Genomic DNA, 20405 nt, shown 5'->3' with positions numbered 1-20405 from the left:
GGGATGGCTGTATAGTAATGAAAAAAGTTGACAAGATGACTTGAGTGGAATCCATTATCGCTTTCAGAAGGGATTTAAAATTTACCCATAGTATTATAGAACTAAGCATAAAATGAATTAGCTAGAGCCATGTGAATGATTCTTGACTATCATGCTATGACTGAATTATTTCCAATTGTATTGAATTATTAATTTTGCAATGCAGCCATTGGTTCACTAGAAATTGGACTGAGATCACAGGAGTGATTTAATGCAAGCCACAATTTTTTTTCCTAGTGGATGGATAGATTTAAATTGGTGGAACTTCTTTTGTAGAGCAGCAAAAGCCATGTCAAATACTTACTGTTAAAATCAATGTTCAATTTTATGATATTTTTTCCTTACATATGGCAGTATAAAAACTTTTAGAGACTGCAATATACTAATGCATCTACAACATGCAAATATAAAATAAAACAAAACATTTTAATAAATGAATGAAAAATGTCCTTTCCAGGTTTACTTACCGCTTCTGTGTGTATTGGGTGCACTGCAAACAGCAAGGATGCAATTATACTGCTCCTGGTGTCCAGAAAAAGCTTACAGACCTTGAGGAAGACTATGCAAACCACCGTATGAAAAACCAGATTTAGGAGGTGATAAGAAACTGCATTTAACTCACTGAACAAGTAGTTTAAACGAAATGTGAAGACAGTAAGAGGTCGATATGACTTATGACTCCTTTCCTACAGGGAAACAAACCAAAATAATAAATTTACATTAAAGGTCTTGTATAAATATATTTTCAACTATACACGACTATTTTTTCCACTACTGAAGTCAATCTACCTAAGATTTAAAGACTAGTTGGTTAACAACTCAGAGTAGCACTACACACAGCAGTTTGGAGGAAAAAGTAAAGATTGACATCCATTTAAAATTCCAGTAAGAATTAAGATAGAAAAAATGTAAAGAGTAAAGGTGTGCCTATACAGTACCCTAAACTTGAATTAAGATATGCAATTTGTTTAACACAAATTATGTATCTTATTTTGAATCTATTTCAAAATAACTTATTTTGAAATTTGGCATGTCTACACAGCACAAAATTTTGAAAAATGCGCTATTTCAAGCCATCATGCAACAAGGTTTACTGGGATGGAGAAATAGTGCACCCGTTATTTCGAAAAATATTTTGAAATAACAGGCAGCTCGTGTAGATGTGGGGTAGCTATTTTGGGGTACCTCCAGTATCCTGAAATTGCCGTACAGTGTAGATGTACCCTAAATAATGAGTTTCCCAGACTTCTAAATGGATTTTGTATATTTTTCAAGTTTATTGTCTGATCCGTTACTTTACCACAGCTGATGTTCTACTAGATGAAGTACGAATAAACTGGCCAAAAAATATAAAAGTAAAAATGTAACTACTTTATTACATGTATTAGTTTGATATATGAGCAAATTTATATCTAGGTTCTTATTTGGCCCTCATAGGCAATCTTCTAAATTAGAGGTGTACCCAAAGCCATATTTAGCACTGCCTCTACAGTCTAATCAGTAAAGACTGAAATTTATTTTATTTTTGGCTGACTTTTTAGAGGTCTATTATTAACCAAGTCCTGAAGACAAAAGTAACTTCCCCTTCCATTTTTTAACCCTTATCCCTCTTTACTTTTTATGATGAATCTAGTATTTTAGTATATTTGCTGTACTTAGAAAGTTAATATAAACCATAAATATATGCAATGCAGTTGTATTGTTAAAGTAGCTTTTATAGTTTACTCTAACAGCTCATAGTGAACCTAATAAGAATTAATTTTTTTAAAAAGGAATGCTTTTAGTAGTTAGAGCTAGGATTGAGGTCTACTTACTGTAAACCCTAAAAAATATCCTAAGCCTTCAAGTGCACAGTATTTCTCAGATTAGGACCCAATACGTTAACATAATTTTCTAAATCATTTTAGAAGGAGAATCATTAGAAAGCTTGGAACTCATTTATATTTTCATAAGTGAGAAACTGGTGTGATTATTCATAGTTCCAGTCTTTTCTCTGGCATATATGTATATGTACTTGGTTTAAATAGAAAAGTGAAAATAAAATGTGTATTATATTACTTATCTACACTATTTATACCATTACTTATCTACACTATTTGTAATGTCTTAAAAATAATTTTTTTCTAAAGTATTTGAGTTGAAACTATTCAGATTGTACATTCAGTATATCAAATAATAAGATTTATCAATTAAACAGATTGAAGGCCTTTGAGAAACAGTTTGATGAGAACTCTTTCTAAAATTCCTGGGAATTGGCAATATTGCCACATGTCATTATAAAGATAATTTTCCTTAGATATGCAATGAGTTTGTGCATTTAACATATGACTGAAGTCACAAGCAGCAGGATATTAATGTAACTCTTCCTTTAAAGGGTACCTCAGTTGCTATTAACATAGGCAGCAGATATAATACGTCTGTAATATTATCTTCTCACACTCCCAGTTAATAAGTCAGTCACAATTCCTAACTCACGGCTATAGAGTCAGAGGATTGTTTCTTAAACCTATGAAAGGGTGAGGCTTACTGGTTCCAGATAACTGGCAGGGGTTGGAACAGCTACCCGCTTGCTCCTTGCAGGGGGCTGCTCCAGTCCCTCTCTATAGAGGACCCAGCAGCCTCTCCTCCCCCAGCGTCACTGTAAGTTAAAATGCTGGTTCTCTGGGACAGGGGCCAGCAGAGGCTGCCAGCCCCACTCCTGGGGAGCCAGCTGCAGATCCCACAGCAAAGTCTCCCCAGGAGCGGGCCAGTAGTAGCCTGTGCTGACCCCGCCCTAGGGAGGCTTTGCTGTGGACTCTGCAGTATAAAGCTTATTTAAGCTTTATACTACAGAGTCCGCAATGTATGTAACCACTATGATTTTTAACAGTTACATAGTTAAATTTTTAACTGCATTTTTACATCCCTAGAATAGATGCATGCATATATGAATATATTCTCATAATGTCTAATATCAGACCTGAGGATATAAAAGACTGTGTATAGAAGCTTATCTGGGTACTTATATGCCCCCCAACTGTTATCTCCAAAACATTAATGATTTATTTGTGAGATAGGGAAATATTGAGAAGTGAGGCATAGAATGTTAAATCCTGGTCCCAATGAAATCAAAGGAAGTTTTACCAGTATTCCGCCTACATAGATAAAGTGACTTGCTCATGGCAGAGCTGTGAACGCATCTCTTCCAGGTTCATGCAGTTGCATGAACTACAAGACCATCTCTTCTTCCATTTTCAATAACAATTGTTTTCAAACTATGGGTCATGACCCAGTATTGGGTCATGGAATGTCTGACTAGTGGGAGTGCTAAGGTAGGCTACATACCTGTCCTAGCACTGCAGACTGTGCAACAGTCCTGGCTCCGAGGTAGGAGTGGAGGGGAAGAGCGCTGTACACTTCCCCCTGCCCTGAGCACTAGCTCAGCACTCTCACTGGCTAGGAAACTGCTGCTGGCTGCTTCTTGGGCACAGCATGGTCTGCAGTGCCATGAGAGGCAGAAAGCCTACCGTAGCACCCTTACTGCACTGCTGACCTGATTAGGAGCTGCTCAAGGTAAGCCCCTCTTGCCCCAGCCCTGACACTCCCCCCCCAAGCCAGAGCCCCCTCCTATACCCCAAAGCTCGTATCCTCATCCTGGAGTCCATGCTTCAGTCAAATTATGTTGGGTCATGAGCATCCATTTGCTTCAACTGGTCCTGAGAATTTTTTTTGAAAACCTCTGTTCTACAGAAACCTATATAGGGTTTTTGTTGTTGTTTTTCCATTTTTGGGTAATGATAATATAATACGTTTAATATGAAAAGTAAGAATGGATGGATAAAAGCATGCTATGTGATACCATTTATATTTTGTTGCTCTATTAACCAAACGCATTTATAAAACATGTAAATCAGGAACAGATTAGAAATTGGTATTATTGACCAATTATTTAAAATAAGCTATTCTCCCAAAAAATGAAATGATAAGACATAAAAAGTGGAATTTTGAAGAATTTGCAGTATTTCTGAGACTCAATATATCTTTTGGCCAACTTACCTCTGACATAGGAGTTCCCCAGAAGTCATTCTGAAACAGATTTTTTAAAGGAGTAGAAGGATGTAAGTCTTTATTGTCCAGAATTGCGGAAACATCATCAAAAACGAAGCCACAAAAGAGACTGTTCCAGTAACAGGCTGCCACCACACCTATTATCAGTGCTATTTCCTTCAAGCTAATATCAGCCATCTTCTCTGCAAGCTTTCATTGACTAAATCTGGAAAAATGGACAATTCCATGAACACATTTTATTGATTTCTATTTCAGTTTATTTCAACTTTAATTGTTGAATGTAGATTTAGAACAGCCTGCATTAAAAAGGTATAAATACTACAAAACTAAATTCATCTTCTAATGAAGTTACATCCAAGTGAGGCCACAATAATAAATTTAAGCTTAACACTGAGGCTTTCAAAACAATTTGTATATAACTTAATATTAAGAAAAATGACACTAAACTTTTTCCCCTTAACAAAAGCATCCAAACAAATCTCTCTCCGGCTGTATTTTATTTACAGTAGACTTCCGATAATCCGGCACCTTTGGAACCGAGGGGGGTGCCGGATTATCGGATATGGCGGAGTATCAGGAGGTTCTCTGGCAGGGCCGAGACGGGTCTGCACTTCGACCAGTGGGGGGGAAAATCGTTGGGGAACAGCACGGCAAGGGGGCGAACCCTCCGCCGTTTTGCAGGGAGGCGGGGGAAGCCCTGCACAGTCGCCAGCGACAGGCCAGCTGGGGCTGCAAGCGGCAGCCTTGGGGAAGCCGCGGGGCAGAGTAGCTAGGGTGCTGCTGGGTTGGTCCCGCAGCGTTGCCCCTCACCTGAGCAGCGCTGCGGGACCAACCCGGAAGCACCCCAGCTGCTCTGCTCAGCCACTTCCCCAAGTCCGCCGTTCGTCAGTTTCAGCAGCGGCGTACTTGGGGAAGCGGCGGGGCAGAGGAGCTGGGGTGCTCTGCCCTGCCGCTTCCCCAAGTACGCCGCTGCTGCTTGCAGCCCCAGCTGGCCTGTAGCAGGCGGCTGCGTAGGGCTTCCCCCGCCGCCCTTCAAAAATGGTGAAGGGTTCGACCCTCGCCGTGCTGTTCCCTGCCGATCCCGCCAGACGCAGTGCGGTCCCGGCAGACCCGTCAAAGGGGTATAATCCCCTTTCCCTCTCCTCCCCTTCCCTCTCCTCCCCTTCCCTGGCACGTGGGGCTCACAGGAGCTCCAATTGTCTGGCTGGCTGGAGCACTTCCGGGTTCTAGTTGGTGCAGGACCATAAGGAGTGCTGGACCACTGGATGCCAGACAAGTGGAGTTTTACTGTACTTACTTCACTTTATCAAAATTCAAAAGTAACCATCACATACTCTAAGCCTTGCTATCAACGACACTTGTAGTCAGACCACTAGCCTATTAACAAAATAGATAAATCACAGATAATGCATACTTTTAATGCAAAATACATTTTTAAAAGTTGTGATTAATCGCAGTATTAAATTGAAGTTATACAGATAGAGCTTACCAATCTATAACAACTAGTTTTGGACGTTTTCTACATCTTAAAATATATTGAGTTAAATTACAACAGAATGCACCATGTACAGTGCTCAATTCATAACACTTTTGAATACATGTATTTGCACTGTTAAAAAAAAAGATAAAAAAATAGTATTGTTCAATTCACGTCAAACAAAGTCCACTCAGTCCCACCTCTTGTTCAGCAAATCACTAAGATAATCACATTTGCTTACATTTCTGGGAGATACTGCTGCTTGCACTGTTGTAGCCAGCGTAGCAAGGTATTTATGTGCCAGATATGCTAAAAGGTTATGATGAGTCCCTTTATGCTTCGCCTTGTAAGATTACGTTTTACGCGGTTTTGGTTGAGTGAAATTATGTAGAAAATTGTAATTTACACATTTGAAAGTTGCACTTTCATAATAAAGAGATTGCATTACAATACTTGTAAATAGTTTTTAAATTCATCTCATACCTTATTTACAGTGTAAATATTTGTAATTAAAATATGAAGTGAGCACTGTACAGTCTTGTGTTACAATTACAATACATTAAAAATGTAAAAATATCCATTGTAATAAGTAATATTTATAATAAATTTAAATTGGTATTTTATTGAATGGGTATTTTATTAATAGAGCAATCAAAACTATGACTAATCATGACTTTGTAATCTGATTGCGATTGTCTTTTAACTATTCAACAGCCCTAGCATAAATAACAGAACTATAGCATTTGCCCTCAAATCCTAATCACAAACAAGAGGGCAAACACAGCATACAGAAGTTTCAAAGAGGTAACTGTATTAGTCTGCAAGGCTATGTCTACACTGTAAGGCTACGTCTACACTGGCCACAATTTCCAGAAAAGGGATGCAAATATTCAGGTAGGAATAAGAGATCCTCCGGAAAAGGGCTTTATTCCGGAGGATCGCACCAGTCTAGATGCTTTTTTTCCGGCTTTTCCCCAAGCCGGAAAAAAGCGGCAGACATGTTTATTTAAATCCGCGGGGGATATTTAAATCCCCCGCGGATTTCCCTATCCTGACTTACCTGATTTGCATCCCTTTTCTGGAAATTGTGGCCAGTGTAGACGTAGCTTAATAGAAACAACTTAAAAAACAACAAATAGTCCTGCAGCAGCTTCGAGATCAACAAAAAAAATGTAGATGGTACCATGAGCTTTCATGAGCACAACTCACACTTCCTCGTGGTTGGTCATCACGAAAACCCAAAAAGTCACCTATAATGCTCACATCACCTCCCTTCAGAAGAAAAAGGACAATAAACTATCCAAACTCCTATATGCCTCAGGATATTTCAATTCCAGTACCCTCAACTCACTTATCAACATTGTCAACCTACCCAACCACACTCTCAGCCTGGTGGAAGAATCTGTCCTCTCTCAAGGACTCTCCTTTTCCTCAGAACTGAATCATATTTTGTGTATGTGGAGGGGGGGGGCGGGAGGGGGGGAAGAGAGGAGGAGATCTGTAAGACTGACATTGTCAGCAAACAAGTAACACATAACCTCAGTCACGCAGAATACAATGCTATACACAACCTCAAAAACAATTCTAACATTATTGTCAGACTCTTTGATTAAGTGGGTGCTGTAGTCATAATGAACAGATTATGAACAGGAAGCTGCCAGACAACTCACCAACATCACATTCTACAGGCTTCTCTCTTCTTTGATCCCACTAAGGAATACCAACCCCCCCCAAAACCATCTGCTCACGAAACTTCCTGCTACAACTCAGGACCAAATCTACACTAACACACTCCCAAATCCTTGACTAGGAGTTTTCTATCTGCCACCCAAGATCCACAAGCCTGGAAATCTGGGACGACCCATCATCTTAGGCATTGGAACAGTTAAAAGCAGGATTATCTGTGGTTATAGTGACTCTTTCCTCAGACCCTATGCTACCAGCACTCCTAGCTACCCTTGAGATACCACCAACTTCCTTGGGAAACTACAGAACATCAGTAATATTCTTAACACCACCATTCTGGCCATCATGGATATAGAAGCTCTTTATACCAACATTCCTCATGAAGATGGATTACTGGCCGTCAGGAACATTATTCCTGATGACACCACTGCACACTTGGTTACAGAGCTCTGAGACTGTGCCCTCAGCCACAACTATTACCAATTTGGGAACAATTTGTATGTTCAAGTCAGTGGCTCAGCTATGGGTACCTACATAGCCCCACAATATGCTAACATCTTTATGGCTGACTGTGAATGTTTCTTCAGCTCTTGTCCTCCACTAATCTTATTTTACTTATGCTACATCAATGACATAATCATATGGACCCATGGGAAGGAGACCCTTGAAGAATTCCACAGGGATTTCAACAACTTCCACCACAGCATAAACCTTAGCCTGGACCAGTCCACAAAGGAGAGCCACTTCCTTGACACTAGTACAATTACAGGACAGCCACATTTCAACTACCTTATACTGAAAACCTACCGACTGTTACATGTATCTACATGCCTCTAGCTCCATCAAGACACATTTCCCAATCAATTGTTTACTGCCAGGCCTTAAGATACAACCGGATTTGCTCCAATCTCATGGACAGACAGACAGAGACAGACATCTGCAGCATAGAGTTACCCCAAAGGTAACTGTACTGTTAATGGTTTTGCAGAATTTTAAACTTGTATTTTTATTAAAGAATTTTGTTTGTGGGAAACTGCTACTAAAAAGTAAACCAATCTTATAAACTCAACATTCTGAAATATAAAGGAAACATTCTTTATAAGTTCTTCAATAAGTACCTTGGATGCTCAAAGTCAGGTGAAGGAAGTAATGACTTCAAAAAGTTTAACTTACTGTTCAAGTGGACACTTTGTTTATCCGCATTCTCAGTAGAAAGTTCATAAAGAGAACTTAATTTTTTTTCTAATTAGGAAACCAGTGTTGGTGTTGTTCTTGATCACACTTTTACTACATGATTTTGGGAATTTTCTATAAAGAAGAAAACAAGTATTTAGAGAAGACACTAAAACTGAAACCCTTCTTTCATTTTAATCTTCTACAGTTGTCTTGTAAATTCACCATGCACTAAACACTCATTAAATGCTATGCAATTTTTGTTTAACAATGCATATGACACTGTTAATGAAATCAAGACACTGGATTATAAAATTTTCCAGCGTATTGTTCTAGTTTTGCAGGGGGTTGTAGGAAGACCAAACAAGAGGATAATTATAGGACAAAGCGACACAGCTGTGCTGCCGAACACATCAAAGGGCAATCAACAGTTAAAAAGTGACAATTTGGGGGATGGGGAACTTTAACAGAGGACTAATCAGATGAAGATGGAGAAAGAAAAGGTTTGTTAATTAGGGCAGTGGTTCCCAACCTTTTTTATACTTTGGACCAACAAACTCATTCAAAAACTTTTGGAGGACCAGGTATAGAAATATTTTATTTGCATATTAATCACGATACTTAATGTTAAGAAGTCACATGATATTTTACATTGCATCTGTATGCACACAACACGTCTTTGTAACAGATTTTTTTTTTATTCTCCCCCCAAAGATTTGCTTTCCACCTTAAAAAAAAAGGTAACATTGCTAGCTACCCAAAGTATTTTACCTTCCACCACTGTTGAAAGTCATACATAACTGATCACTAGCTGCCTAATTTTATTTCCACCACTAGTGAAAATCATAGCATACATAAGACATTGCTACCCAAAATATTTTACTTCCCCCGCTGTTAAAAATTATACAGTAGAGTCTCGATTATCTGATCTAAACAGGACCAAAGAATGGTCGGATAATCGAAATGTTGGATAATATGGAAAATACCTTGCAAGGTCCATGGTATTTTCTCCGTCAGCTGCCGCTCTGCAGGCGCTCGGCTGCTTCATGGGGAGTCGTGCTGCTGCCGACCTCCTTGATCTCCCCTGGCCAGTGGCACTGCCCCCGACCTCCCTGCCCTGGCGAGATCAGGGGCAGCCCGGCTGGCTGGAGGGGATGGGAGAGATCAGGGCACCCCGCAACCTTCAGGGGGTGGGGGAGGATGCTCTCCAGCATCCTGCTGCATGGCCCTGCTCCCTCCTCTCTCTTCTTTCAATGCCTTTGTCTCTGCACTGTCCGGTGCCTTCCCTTCCACGTTCTGCTCTGCCGGCTCCACTGCCTGCATAATTGCCTTGGGTGGCCACAGGCAGATTGGATAACACGGAATGTTGGATAAAGGAAGGTCGGATAATCAAGACTCTATTGTACATAAGATATCACTGATGAGATCACATCAGTGGAATCAGACTTGTTTGCTCAACACAAGCAAGTTATATCGATGCATTACGCTTGACAGCAAGACTTGCAGTGTGTTTGTCATGTCAAGCCTATTCCAATATCTGGTCTTGGCAGCAGTCACTACAGAGAAACCTGTTTCACAAAGGTACCTAGATGGAAAAGGCAGCAAGGTCTTCAGAGCTAGGGTGCTGAGTTCTGAATATTTACCTTTTATTTTAATCCAGAAGGATAACAGAGATGAGGATGCGTTAACGTTTTAAGTTCTGTCATGTGCCAGCTTAATCCACTGATGATCTTGCAACGGTGGCAAGGACAACTCCTTGTTGGCAGGATGAAACTGATCATGGATCCATTCTCTAGATTCTTGGATCTTTTGAATTTGGGAAATATTGCTCAAATGCAACTGAATGACTTCAGGTTCTCATTTACTAACTTACAAAGTCCAACAGCTTCTCCTGAAAACTCCACAAAAGCATCAAACGTGTCAAAAATTCCCCTATCCATGTTTCCAGCTTGGTTTTGAAGGCTGTGATTTTATCTGCTGTTTTAAAAATGGATGCCATTCTCCCTTGAAGTAAGAGATTGAGTTTGTTCAGTGCAGTGAATATGTCGCTCAAATACGCAAGTTTAGCGAGCCATATTTGGTCATGAAAATGTGCAGCTAATGGTAAGTTTTTATCTGCATGAAACTTCTGCAGCTGTTCTCTTAACTTAAAGATGCTGGTCAGGGCTTTCCCTCTCAACACCAACGAACTCCTATATTCAGGAAAAGCTACTTGTATTAGGCGTTCATATCCTGGCACCGTGATTCAAATGAACACAAATTTAGTGGCTGAGTTGAGATACAATTAACAATAGGGAGCACATCATGCAAAACATTGAGAAGTTCAGGACAAAGTTTAAGGCTTGACAAAATGTTGCAATGAATGACACAGTGGGTAGACCCACATTCTGGCACCACTTCTTTTACCCTGGTTGTGAAACCAGGAAGTCTTCCAGTGTTTGTGGCAGCACCATCAGTCCAATCTCCAACACATTAAGTCCAGTTGAGCATGCCTGAAACGTAACTGTCTAAAACTCTGAAGATTTCTGTCCCTGTTGTACTGGTAGGCAGGGGAAGTGCACACAGTAAATATTCATGTACGTCATTGTCAAAAATATAATGCACATACACTAACAGCATTGTCTTGTTTTCATCATCGGTTGATTCATTCACCTGACTTGAAACCATGGAGATCCATTTATCATTTCCAGCAACTGCTCCTCGATATCCTCAGCTATTCTGTCGATCCTCCTGACAACAGCATTGCAAGCCGGCATTTCCCTAAACAGTTCACGGCAGATAACTTTTGCAGCAGGAAGAATCAGCTCTCTGCCAATTGTAAAAGGCTCACCAAATTGCCAAAGTTGTTAAACTACTAGAAATGACACCTTCAAAGGAGCCATGTTTGAGGGCAGACACGAACTATTGAGAAATAATTGTTTTTGTCCTTCAAATTCACCTTTTTTCCCCCATTAAAAAAACCCACCACCATTTGAGATCAGGATGTTTAGATTCTAAGTGCCAAATTAGCTCTGAAAGTTTCATTGCTTTGTTGGACAGTGTTTCAACACATACAGCACTTTTGGAGCCTGTGAACCACCACACACAATAAAACCATACTTTAGATACAAGGAGTCATACTTGCGATTGAATGTTACTTTTTCTTTTTTTTTCCCTTCACTTTTTTGGCATTGATTATCTTCATTCCACATAGGAGAACATTGTAGACTCTCTTTATCCTTTGAAATGTCACTGTCTTTTTTCACAGAAGCACTCTTTCCAAAAAAGAAATCCATGGAAGTTTGCTTGATCATCTTTTAGCCATTGTATTTGATGGAAGTGACTAGACACAGTTACCGCTGTCCAATTTAAAGAACTAATAGAACACAGTCATTGGCTAAACAAAGACATTCCTGCCAAGCCCATCATCAAGGTATGGGCATGGCCTGCACTGTGCAACAGCCCGGAAGCCAATGGTTCATGGTCTGGCACCGGTCCACAGACCAGTGGTTGGGAATCACTGAATTAGGGGACAGACAATGCCAGTCAGACCCAAGGAGGTCTTGGGAAGCATGTAGGAAGTTTAGGCTTACCACGATCCCAATGTGGAACATAGTGTAACCCTATAAAACACCTCAATGCCAACCAGCAGAGGATCCACTGCTTTCTAGAAGCAGATTCCGTCAGGCTTACAACATTACTTGAATTTTATTTATGCAAAAAAGGTCATGTGTGGTCTCTAATAAAAGCTCATGCTATCCTGGTTCTCATAATTGTTGCAAGATATATGTTCAACTGATATTTAAGGAGCTGTTTATACATACTGAAAATGCATGTTAGAGCACGTGTACCCCAGGGAGAGTTGACAAACAAGTTCTGACCAGAAGTATATTTACTAGGGATGTGTGTTCACTAGTTCGACAATTTATTTTCTGTATGAATCAAGGCAACACACACAATAAAAGCCCATTTGCAGGACAGCAACATGAGAATAAGGAGGCAACCTGGAGCAAGCACAAGAGGGAATAAACCACAAGCATCATACTTACTCCAGGAACAAAACAACAAATGTTGGGGATATAAAAAGAACGTGAAGAGATTTTGTGACCTTTACCAAGGCGGCAAAAAGTACAACTTTTGAATTCACAAAAGGAGGACCCCAGCCATGTTGGCTGAAAACATTGGAAGTTTATTGAGATATGACAAATAACTTCAGACAAGGATTTTAGCCAGTTAAAGTATAGATTATGGGGCTCAAATTCAATTTGCCTTAGGGACAGTGCCAATGCACACTAGAGATGTAAAAGTATAAATGTTTACATGGTCAACTGATAAGCCTGGGCTTATTGGTTACCGTGAAGAGTTACATGGAGGGTCCCAACTGGCTCTCTGGGAACTGGCTGCCACCTTGTGCTCCTGGCTCTGTAGCAGAGCCACAGCCCTGAACAGCTACTGGCTCCATGGGAGTGGGATTGCAGCTGGGAGCCATCTTAAAAGTTAGGCCCCAGCACACACTGGCTACAGGGGAGCTGGCTGTTGCCCTGCGCTGCTGCCTCTGATACATGCTGTGGATACGTCTACACAAGAGGGCTAAAGTCGAATTAAGTGATGCAACTTCAGCTATGTCCATCGCATAGCTTAAGTCGAAATAGCTTAACTTGGATTTAAGCGCAAGTCAAAGGAAGAGCACTCTTCCTTCAACTTCCCTTACTCCTTGTGAAACGAGGGTTGCCATGAGAGAGTAAGAGTTCTCCAGTTTGACATTATTTTGAAATAAAGGCTTGTAGTGTAGACATACTCTTGGTTATTTTGGAATAATGTCAGTTATTCTGAATTAACTCTGCTGTATAGATGTACCCTATGGGTGAATGTAAATGGTTACATAATGACCCTTTTTTAACATCCCTAGCTAGCACCCTCTATGTGTGTGTGTGTGAGAGAGACTCCCCTCCCCCTTGTGTCCCACCAGCCCTGCCTGCTGCCCTATGTGCCCTCCACACATTAATTCCCTGTCCTTGCCTGTCATACTGGGCAATGGAACGCCCCACACCATGGGTCTATGAAATCAGCACTGGTAGTGCAGCAGGACAAGAGCAGCTTCTAGCTACTAGCTCTATGCCACTGCCAGCACATCCCTGTGGCCCACGGGAGTTGTGTGCAGAGCCATCCCACTCATAAAACAGTTCAGCACGGCCACAAAGGGCTCCATACTTTGGAAGCCCTGTGGTGGCTACCCCAACCGTCCTATGGATGGAATGGTCTCCCGCCATACTCAGGTTAGCTCGCAGAGCCTCAGGCAGGCTGGGACACGTAACAGGGGTCAGCAGAGCAACCACGAAGGCCTGGAAGATGGCGATGAAGTGAAACAGAGTCTGCTGTGTCATTCCACTTCCACACAACTCCTGCTGCTGGGGTGGGGGTGCCCAGCCCCTGATGCCACCCTGCATCAAGCCCTATGGTAATTCACAAGGCCCCTGAGGGAGAAGGGGAGCAGAAGGGGGTAGCTGTCCCAAGGTTCCATGATTTAAAGGGGCCCAGGGCTCCCAGCTGCTGCAGCAGTGGCCAGAAGCCCCAGCCCTTTAAATCACTGCCTGAGAACTACGCTGCATGGAGCATGCAACATGGAGGGCTGCCTGCTCCTGGCCCTGCCCCTTTTAGCTGAGGCCCCACACCTTGCTGTGCACATGGAGCTGCCCTCCCTCCACCTCCATAGCAGGCCACAACACAGTTTGTTCATGGTGAACATCTGCAGGCACAGCCCCCTGCAGCTGCCATTGACCAGGAACAGTGAACCATGTCCATTGGGAGCTGGGTGGGGATGGGGGAAGAAGAGAAGTGCTTGAGACTGCTTAACAAACAAACCAAACTATCTCAAGGCCCGCCATCAGAGAACTCTGTTGGGCCACAATTGCCAACCACTGAGTTAAGCTGACAGGGGATTCTGACATCTCTATCATCAGAATGGATTTGCTCGTTTGTGGCTGGGATATCAACTATTCTCAGCCAACACTGCATTGTGAATTTGACTCATAGATTATCCTTGACATTGGTGAAACAGCCATTGCAGGAGAGCTAGCAAAGAGTCTAAGTATTTGCAATGTGAAAATATTACACCACACTGACATTCTGAACCCCTTGTGACACCCGGTACCACATATACTCCACTTTTATAAGACTAATATATTTCTTATGTATCATTTGAAAATTCATAACCTACTGAAAATCATTATCCTGTTAAATTGTGTATAACATGTGTAAAGCTTTGGGATGTTAAAAAGCAGTTAGTTAGGTTACATGCTGTGGGCTCTTCAGTATAAAGATTATACAGCAGAGCCTGCAGCGCAATTGCTCTGGGTAGAAGTTGTCCCACCCCTCCAGCCAAACCGGGCATGCTCCAAGTGCTGGGGCAGTATAAAAGGGAGATGCTCAGCTGCCTGGGCTGGATGCCAGAGAAGAAGGATCTGCTGCAGGAGTTCCAGAAGTAATCCAGCCAGAGACCTGGACAATGGGAGCTGGACACTGCATTGAGCCTCCAGAGCTGGTGGTGCCTTAGGGAGAGACTGGTGCTGTGAAGCCTAAAACCCACACGGTTCATACCATGCCGGTACAGACGCAGCAGTGCAGTGGAGGAGAGTTTACCAGTGTGGGATAACCATGCACATGTTCACATCCTTAGTATCTACACAGTCACAGTTCCACCAGTTTAATTATGCTTATTAGTTTTAACTTTAGCACTTAATTTTACTATCCCACAATTCCTTGTATTAGGATACATATAGAACAGACCCTCTCAGTTTACTTCTCTTTACCATTTATTTTGTATACTTGAATCCTATCTCTTCTTGTTCATCTCCTTTCTGAGGAAGTTAATTAGAGCCTTCCCAATCTCTCATGAGTTTTTCCATCCTTCTGCCAGTTTCTTTGCCTGTCTCAAAATCCTCCCTAAATCTATAATATTAATTTTAAAACAGGCCGACTGGTTCTGGTACTGCACATAGTTTACTAAATGATACCACATGTATATTTTTATAATCGGATATTTGCTGTAGGATTCTCCATTCTGTTCTTTATACATCATCTTTGCCTTCGACCACAGCTGCACGCTACACCTTCAATAAGTTTTCCATCTCCTAAGTTGATAGTTAACTCAGAATTTTGTATGGTATATGAACAGCTCAATTTTTCTTTCCAACAATACAGTATTTTGCGTTTACGTACATTGTCGTCACAACCAATATAAGTGACTGGGCATTAAATCAGTGTGAAGTTTAGTACAGTCTCCTCTGGTTTTCTATATATTCCCGCCTGCTCCTTGCTGCTGAGTAAGGCTTGGCAGCTAGTCTTTAATAAGACTTAAAAATTAGATCTACTGTACATAGCTTTATCCCCCCAGGTTTATGAAAAATGTCGGACCCTTTGCAATGTAGTTATATTGACTCAAAAAATGTAGACGTCTTAACCAGATGTCCATCCCACCTCCCTGAGAGATAGTTTAACTCCACTGACAGACTGATCTTTCCCTTGATATAAAAAACATCTACTCTGCAGAACTATAATGGCACAGCTGCTCTTAGCACGGACATGGCCTAAGTACGGCTTTTATTTAACTTTGGATTGGTTACTGCAGCGCCATGCCCAGAAAAGAGAGCAAAAGCGAGCTCTGAAGAAGCTATATTAAGCCAGGTATACGCTATACCTGGGAGCTCAGCTTAGGGTACAGCAACTTAAGTCAAGTTTGGCAGTATCCCCATGGCTTCCCTTACTCCTCACAAGAGGAGTACCAGATGCCACCGGGGGCATCCTCTGAGTTGGATTTAGCAAGTCTAGTTCAGGAAAGCCTATGGGAATCTAGTTTTAACTAGACTTTCTAAATTGAAGTCCAGATGATCAATTGCAGCAGTGGCAATCTTCCATGGGGTGAAGACAAGCCATTAGAATGTGAGCACCTCTTGGAGGAGAGCAGTTAGAATTAGAGACAGATATGCACATTAGGAAAGACTACAGGCAGCCCCCGACTTGTGACACGATCGGTTTCTGGGGGAAGCATTGCAAGTCAGGGGCATCATAACTCGAACCCATGTTTACAATAGGCACCATCATAAATGCGGGCCGAGGACATAAGTCGGGGGTTATTAGCCCCTTCCGTATTAAAAAATGGTTGTAAGTGAGGGGGGTTGGAACTTGGGCTGTTGTAAGGCAGGTGTTGCCCATAATTGCCAAAAACACGTATGCAACAACATCTATGTCCAAGAAAGAATACATAGCAGGAATTGTAACGAGAGAAACCCAGCTCAGCTTTGAGCGCTGTGTGCTCCTGGGTTTGTTGCTGAATAGTCCTCATATTTCCCTATAGGCTGTGTTTAGGCTGCAGGCTTCTTTTGGAAGAAGCTTTTCCACAAGAGAGCTTCCAGAAAAACTTCTGCAAGACAGCATCCACACTGCAAAAGCCTATCGAAAAAGCCATGTGCATTATATCTTTCATTTCAGCTGTGATTACTATGGATGGAGTGGCCACCAAGGCTCCTGTGCTTTTTCCTCTTCCTTCTTCCAAAAGAATTCCCTCTTCCCCGTCCACACACACAAACGTCATTTCCCGAAAGAGCTCTTTAGGAAAAAGGCTTCTTCCTCGTAGAATGACAATTACCAATGTTGGAAAACCCCCGCTGTTCTTTCGATTTTCTTTCACAAGAACGCGATTGCAATGTGGATGTAATTGGAGTTTTTTTCGGAAAAATGGCCATTTTCCCGAAAAACTCTGTAGTGTAGACATCCCCATAGCTTCTTTGTATGGAGAACGGGGAGACCTGCCGGACAAGGCTCTGTACAACACAAGCAGCTGGTCCCTGCCCCAAGAAGCCCCCTGTCGCCACATGCCAGCTAAAAGTGACCAGTAGCACTTCAGTGCTGCCACTCCCGGGGCGCCGAGCTGCGTAGGGGGCCGGAGCCGAGGGCAACCCCCTGCTCTGCAAGTGGGGAACAGCCCCGTCCCCGAAGGCGGCGAGGGGCGAACAGCTGAGGCGGGCCCGGAACGAAGGGCCCGCACCCAAGGGCCTCGCAGCCCAGGCTGAGGCAAGACTCGAGAGCAGGGGCAGCTCTGGAGACGGCAGCCCCGCCCGGCTGCCCATGCAGAGGCGGCCGGAGACGGGAGGGGCAGCCGCTACCGGGCGGGTGAGCTCCAGCAACACCCCCCTCTCCTCCGGCCGGGCCCCCTCTGCCGCTACCCGCCCTCGCAGCGCTCCCCTACCTGGCGCTGTGCGGGTAACACGCTCTCCCTGCCGCCAATGAACATCACTCGCTCCACAGCCACCGCGCTACACGGAGACTACAAGGGACGCTCCCTTGTGTACTACGCAAGCGCGAAAACCACTACTTTCCCGAAGGCTGCCGGGAGCTGCCCCTCCACACTACAGGTCCCAGCGTGCCGGCTGGTTTAAGGTTGCCTAGTGTACTGGGACCTGTAGTTCCCCGCGCGGACGCGCGGCATGCCGGGAAATGTAGTCTTCGCAAGACTTAGGCGTGGCAGATTCCCCCTTCTTTCACCGCGGCCTCTTTTGTGCCATTGAAAACCGTGCTCGCTCTTCGTGGCGCGGTGCGTGCCGGGAGTGGCAGTCTCTGCCGGGTGCGCGGTGCACGCTGGGGCTTGTAGGCCCCCGCCAGTTTTGATTCATCTGCGTGTATCCGGGTCCCCCGCGGCGCCGGCTGAGCGGTGTTTGATGGCGTCGCCTAGCAGCGGCCGTGGCCTCCAGTAGCTTAAACGGAGACGGGTGAGGGCAGGAGGGCGCGGCGCTGGGGGAGGGGGCTGAGCTGTAGGGCAGGAACCCCGCTGGGGAGATAGCGGCGCCTCCCGCCCAGGTCCCGTTGTCCGCTGATTCGCCAGGGAGCCGCGCCTCCCCTTGGCGGGCCCTGCGTGGCTGAGGAGCGTGACTGCGGCCACGCACCGTGGGAGGATCTCGGCCGGCGCGGGGCTTGTGCCACTCGAGGCTGGCGTGTTCCCAGGGCCGGTGTAGGCGCGAGAGGCAAGTGGGGCGCGCGCCAAGCTTTTAAATACGTCCCTGGCCAATAGAAGGGCTGTTGGGAGGGTGGGGGCTCTAGTTGGTTTGGGGTCATGCTGCCAGGGTCCTACCATCTGCCCTCAGCCTGAGCAAGCCTGTCCCAGCTCCCTGTATCTCTGGGCAGCAGGTAGCTCAGGGCTACTCGACTTTGGAAGCCCCGAGGGCCACAATGATACTCACAGCACATGCTGAGGGCCGCAACTTAAGTGTGGTTGCATATGCACGCAAATATATGTGCATATAGCTTCTTTCACACTGACGGGTATGAATACAAAGTCTAAGGCAACACCCAGGCCCCATTTAAGTCAGTTCTGCTGATATTAATAAATGCACTAATGTGATACTGGCTCTTTGTAGAAAGCTCACATACCACCTTTTGGTAAAATATTATGCATATCTCTGATCCAGGAGATCAGTGTAAAAGTCTCTGTATCCCGAGTCCTCTATGAGTTGGCACCCGGAGGTTCATAAGTCTCAGATTGAATTCACTTATCCATCCTCTCTTCACATAATGTTTTGCCTATAACATCTTGTATTTAATATCATCCAAGTAATTTTGGATTGAACTACAGCTCAATCATGTTCTGATTTCATACAGATACAAGGTAATGCAGTTTACCACTCTGGCTGGGTGAGATGAAAAGATGTCAGAGTTCCGTATGATCACCACAATGATGGTCTTACAATATTTCCTCACATATCTCACTGATTCTATACATACTTTACAATGAAGAAGAGGGGTAACTAAGTAGAGACCTTCATGATATGACTTTTAGAGACGAGGAGCCATTTGATAACCATCAGCCATCTAAAATCAGCCTCATCTACTATCATGTGGGTCCGCAAACAAATTGGTCAATAACTCCTCATGATCACTAGTATCCAAAGCTGCACGTAGAGCTAATATCAGTATGGACTCCTGAGCTTCATCTTTGGCTATAATGAGATCATTTGCAGTGGCAAGAGAGAAAGTCAAATGGTACTTAAGACACTTAGGCAGAGCCCCCACCACCAAGTACAAACTCTTGTCCCCACCCCCTCATTTCCACTGGGTTTTGGCATCCCTTCTCTCTGCTTTGTGAATATTGTTCAGTTGAGGATAGAGCCCTCAACTGGGATATGCCAAGCACAGTTCTGCTTCTCCACCCCAACAGTAACAACATTATATTAGCTCTGCATGTCATAAAGTAACTTGCAATCCAACACCTCCTCCAAAAGAGATCATTTAGGCAAAACAGCTCCATCATGTTGGGCATCTGGGCTAAATGAATACGTCTGTGCAAGCAAGGTGCGTTATTATAGTCTTCTTTCCAAACTCATTCAGACCTTGTTTAAACAATCAAAGTTGGTATCCTAAAATATAATAGCCTATAGGTTTGCGTAACTTTCCCAAGTCATTAACTAATTAGAAACCAGGAAGGATACAAAAGGTGTGGAGGAATAGTAAAGGACTGGTTGAATTCTAGAGTGGGACTGTTAACAAATGATTCTCTGTTTACATTCTTGGATGTGCTAGCCTCGTGTAAGGGACGGTAAAGCCCTCAAACATTTGTCTACGGACAAAGATCAGTAGTTCTATTTCAGAACTAGTTGTTCACATTTCATGGCCTGTGTTTTTATGATGCCAATAGCCTGTCTGCATAATTTGCAGTCTCAGCCTTTTGTTCTTTGTGGTCTGCTACTCTGACATCATCTTCTGCTTAGAATATTTTTTCTCTTGAGCTCTTTTCTCCTAATGAACTGGACAGAACTAGTATTTGAAAAGATCCTTGAATTTTTTTCTGCATGGCATACTGCAGCTGCCTCCCCCTGTCATTCAGGAAAAGTAAGAGATCAAAAATATATGGATACTGTATGTGTAATGTCATCCTTGGTAAATGATTATATGGAACATAAAAAGGGGCAAAACTGGGCTGAGGTAATTCAGAACAAGTTGTGCCAGTTCCCAGAAA

At 43.3% G+C, this 20405-nt stretch overlaps 2 protein-coding genes across 5 annotated transcripts in view; one reads left to right on the top strand and one right to left on the bottom strand.

Moving 5' to 3' along the window:
* Positions 1–17833, bottom strand: part of TMTC3 (transmembrane O-mannosyltransferase targeting cadherins 3) — a 60239-nt gene extending 42406 nt beyond the window's left edge. For 2 of the 3 annotated variants that reach the window (XM_075932795.2, XM_006114005.5), the window contains exons 1-4: positions 17646–17833; positions 8423–8557; positions 4075–4291; positions 507–725 (exon numbers count right to left, since the gene is read on the bottom strand). In XM_075932795.2, coding sequence (XP_075788910.2) covers positions 507–725; positions 4075–4263 — 408 coding nt within the window. In that variant the 5' untranslated portion in view covers positions 4264–4291; positions 8423–8557; positions 17646–17833. The remainder of the gene's footprint in view (positions 1–506; positions 726–4074; positions 4292–8422; positions 8558–17645) is intronic. The other variant, XM_089780187.1, reaches the window with a different exon arrangement.
* A 178-nt stretch (positions 17834–18011) lies between these two features.
* CEP290 (centrosomal protein 290) overlaps positions 18012–20405 on the top strand; it is a 125512-nt gene continuing 123118 nt past the window's right edge. For both annotated transcript variants that reach the window (XM_006114000.5, XM_089780184.1), the window contains exon 1: positions 18012–18165. The gene's annotated coding sequence lies outside the window, so the exon portion shown is untranslated. The remainder of the gene's footprint in view (positions 18166–20405) is intronic.

This window comes from Pelodiscus sinensis, chromosome 1, assembly GCF_052426305.1.
Source record: "Pelodiscus sinensis isolate ZL-2025 chromosome 1, ASM5242630v1, whole genome shotgun sequence".
NCBI classification, from domain to species: Eukaryota; Metazoa; Chordata; order Testudines; family Trionychidae; genus Pelodiscus; species Pelodiscus sinensis.
This window is presented reverse-complemented; position numbering and strand designations above follow the sequence as displayed.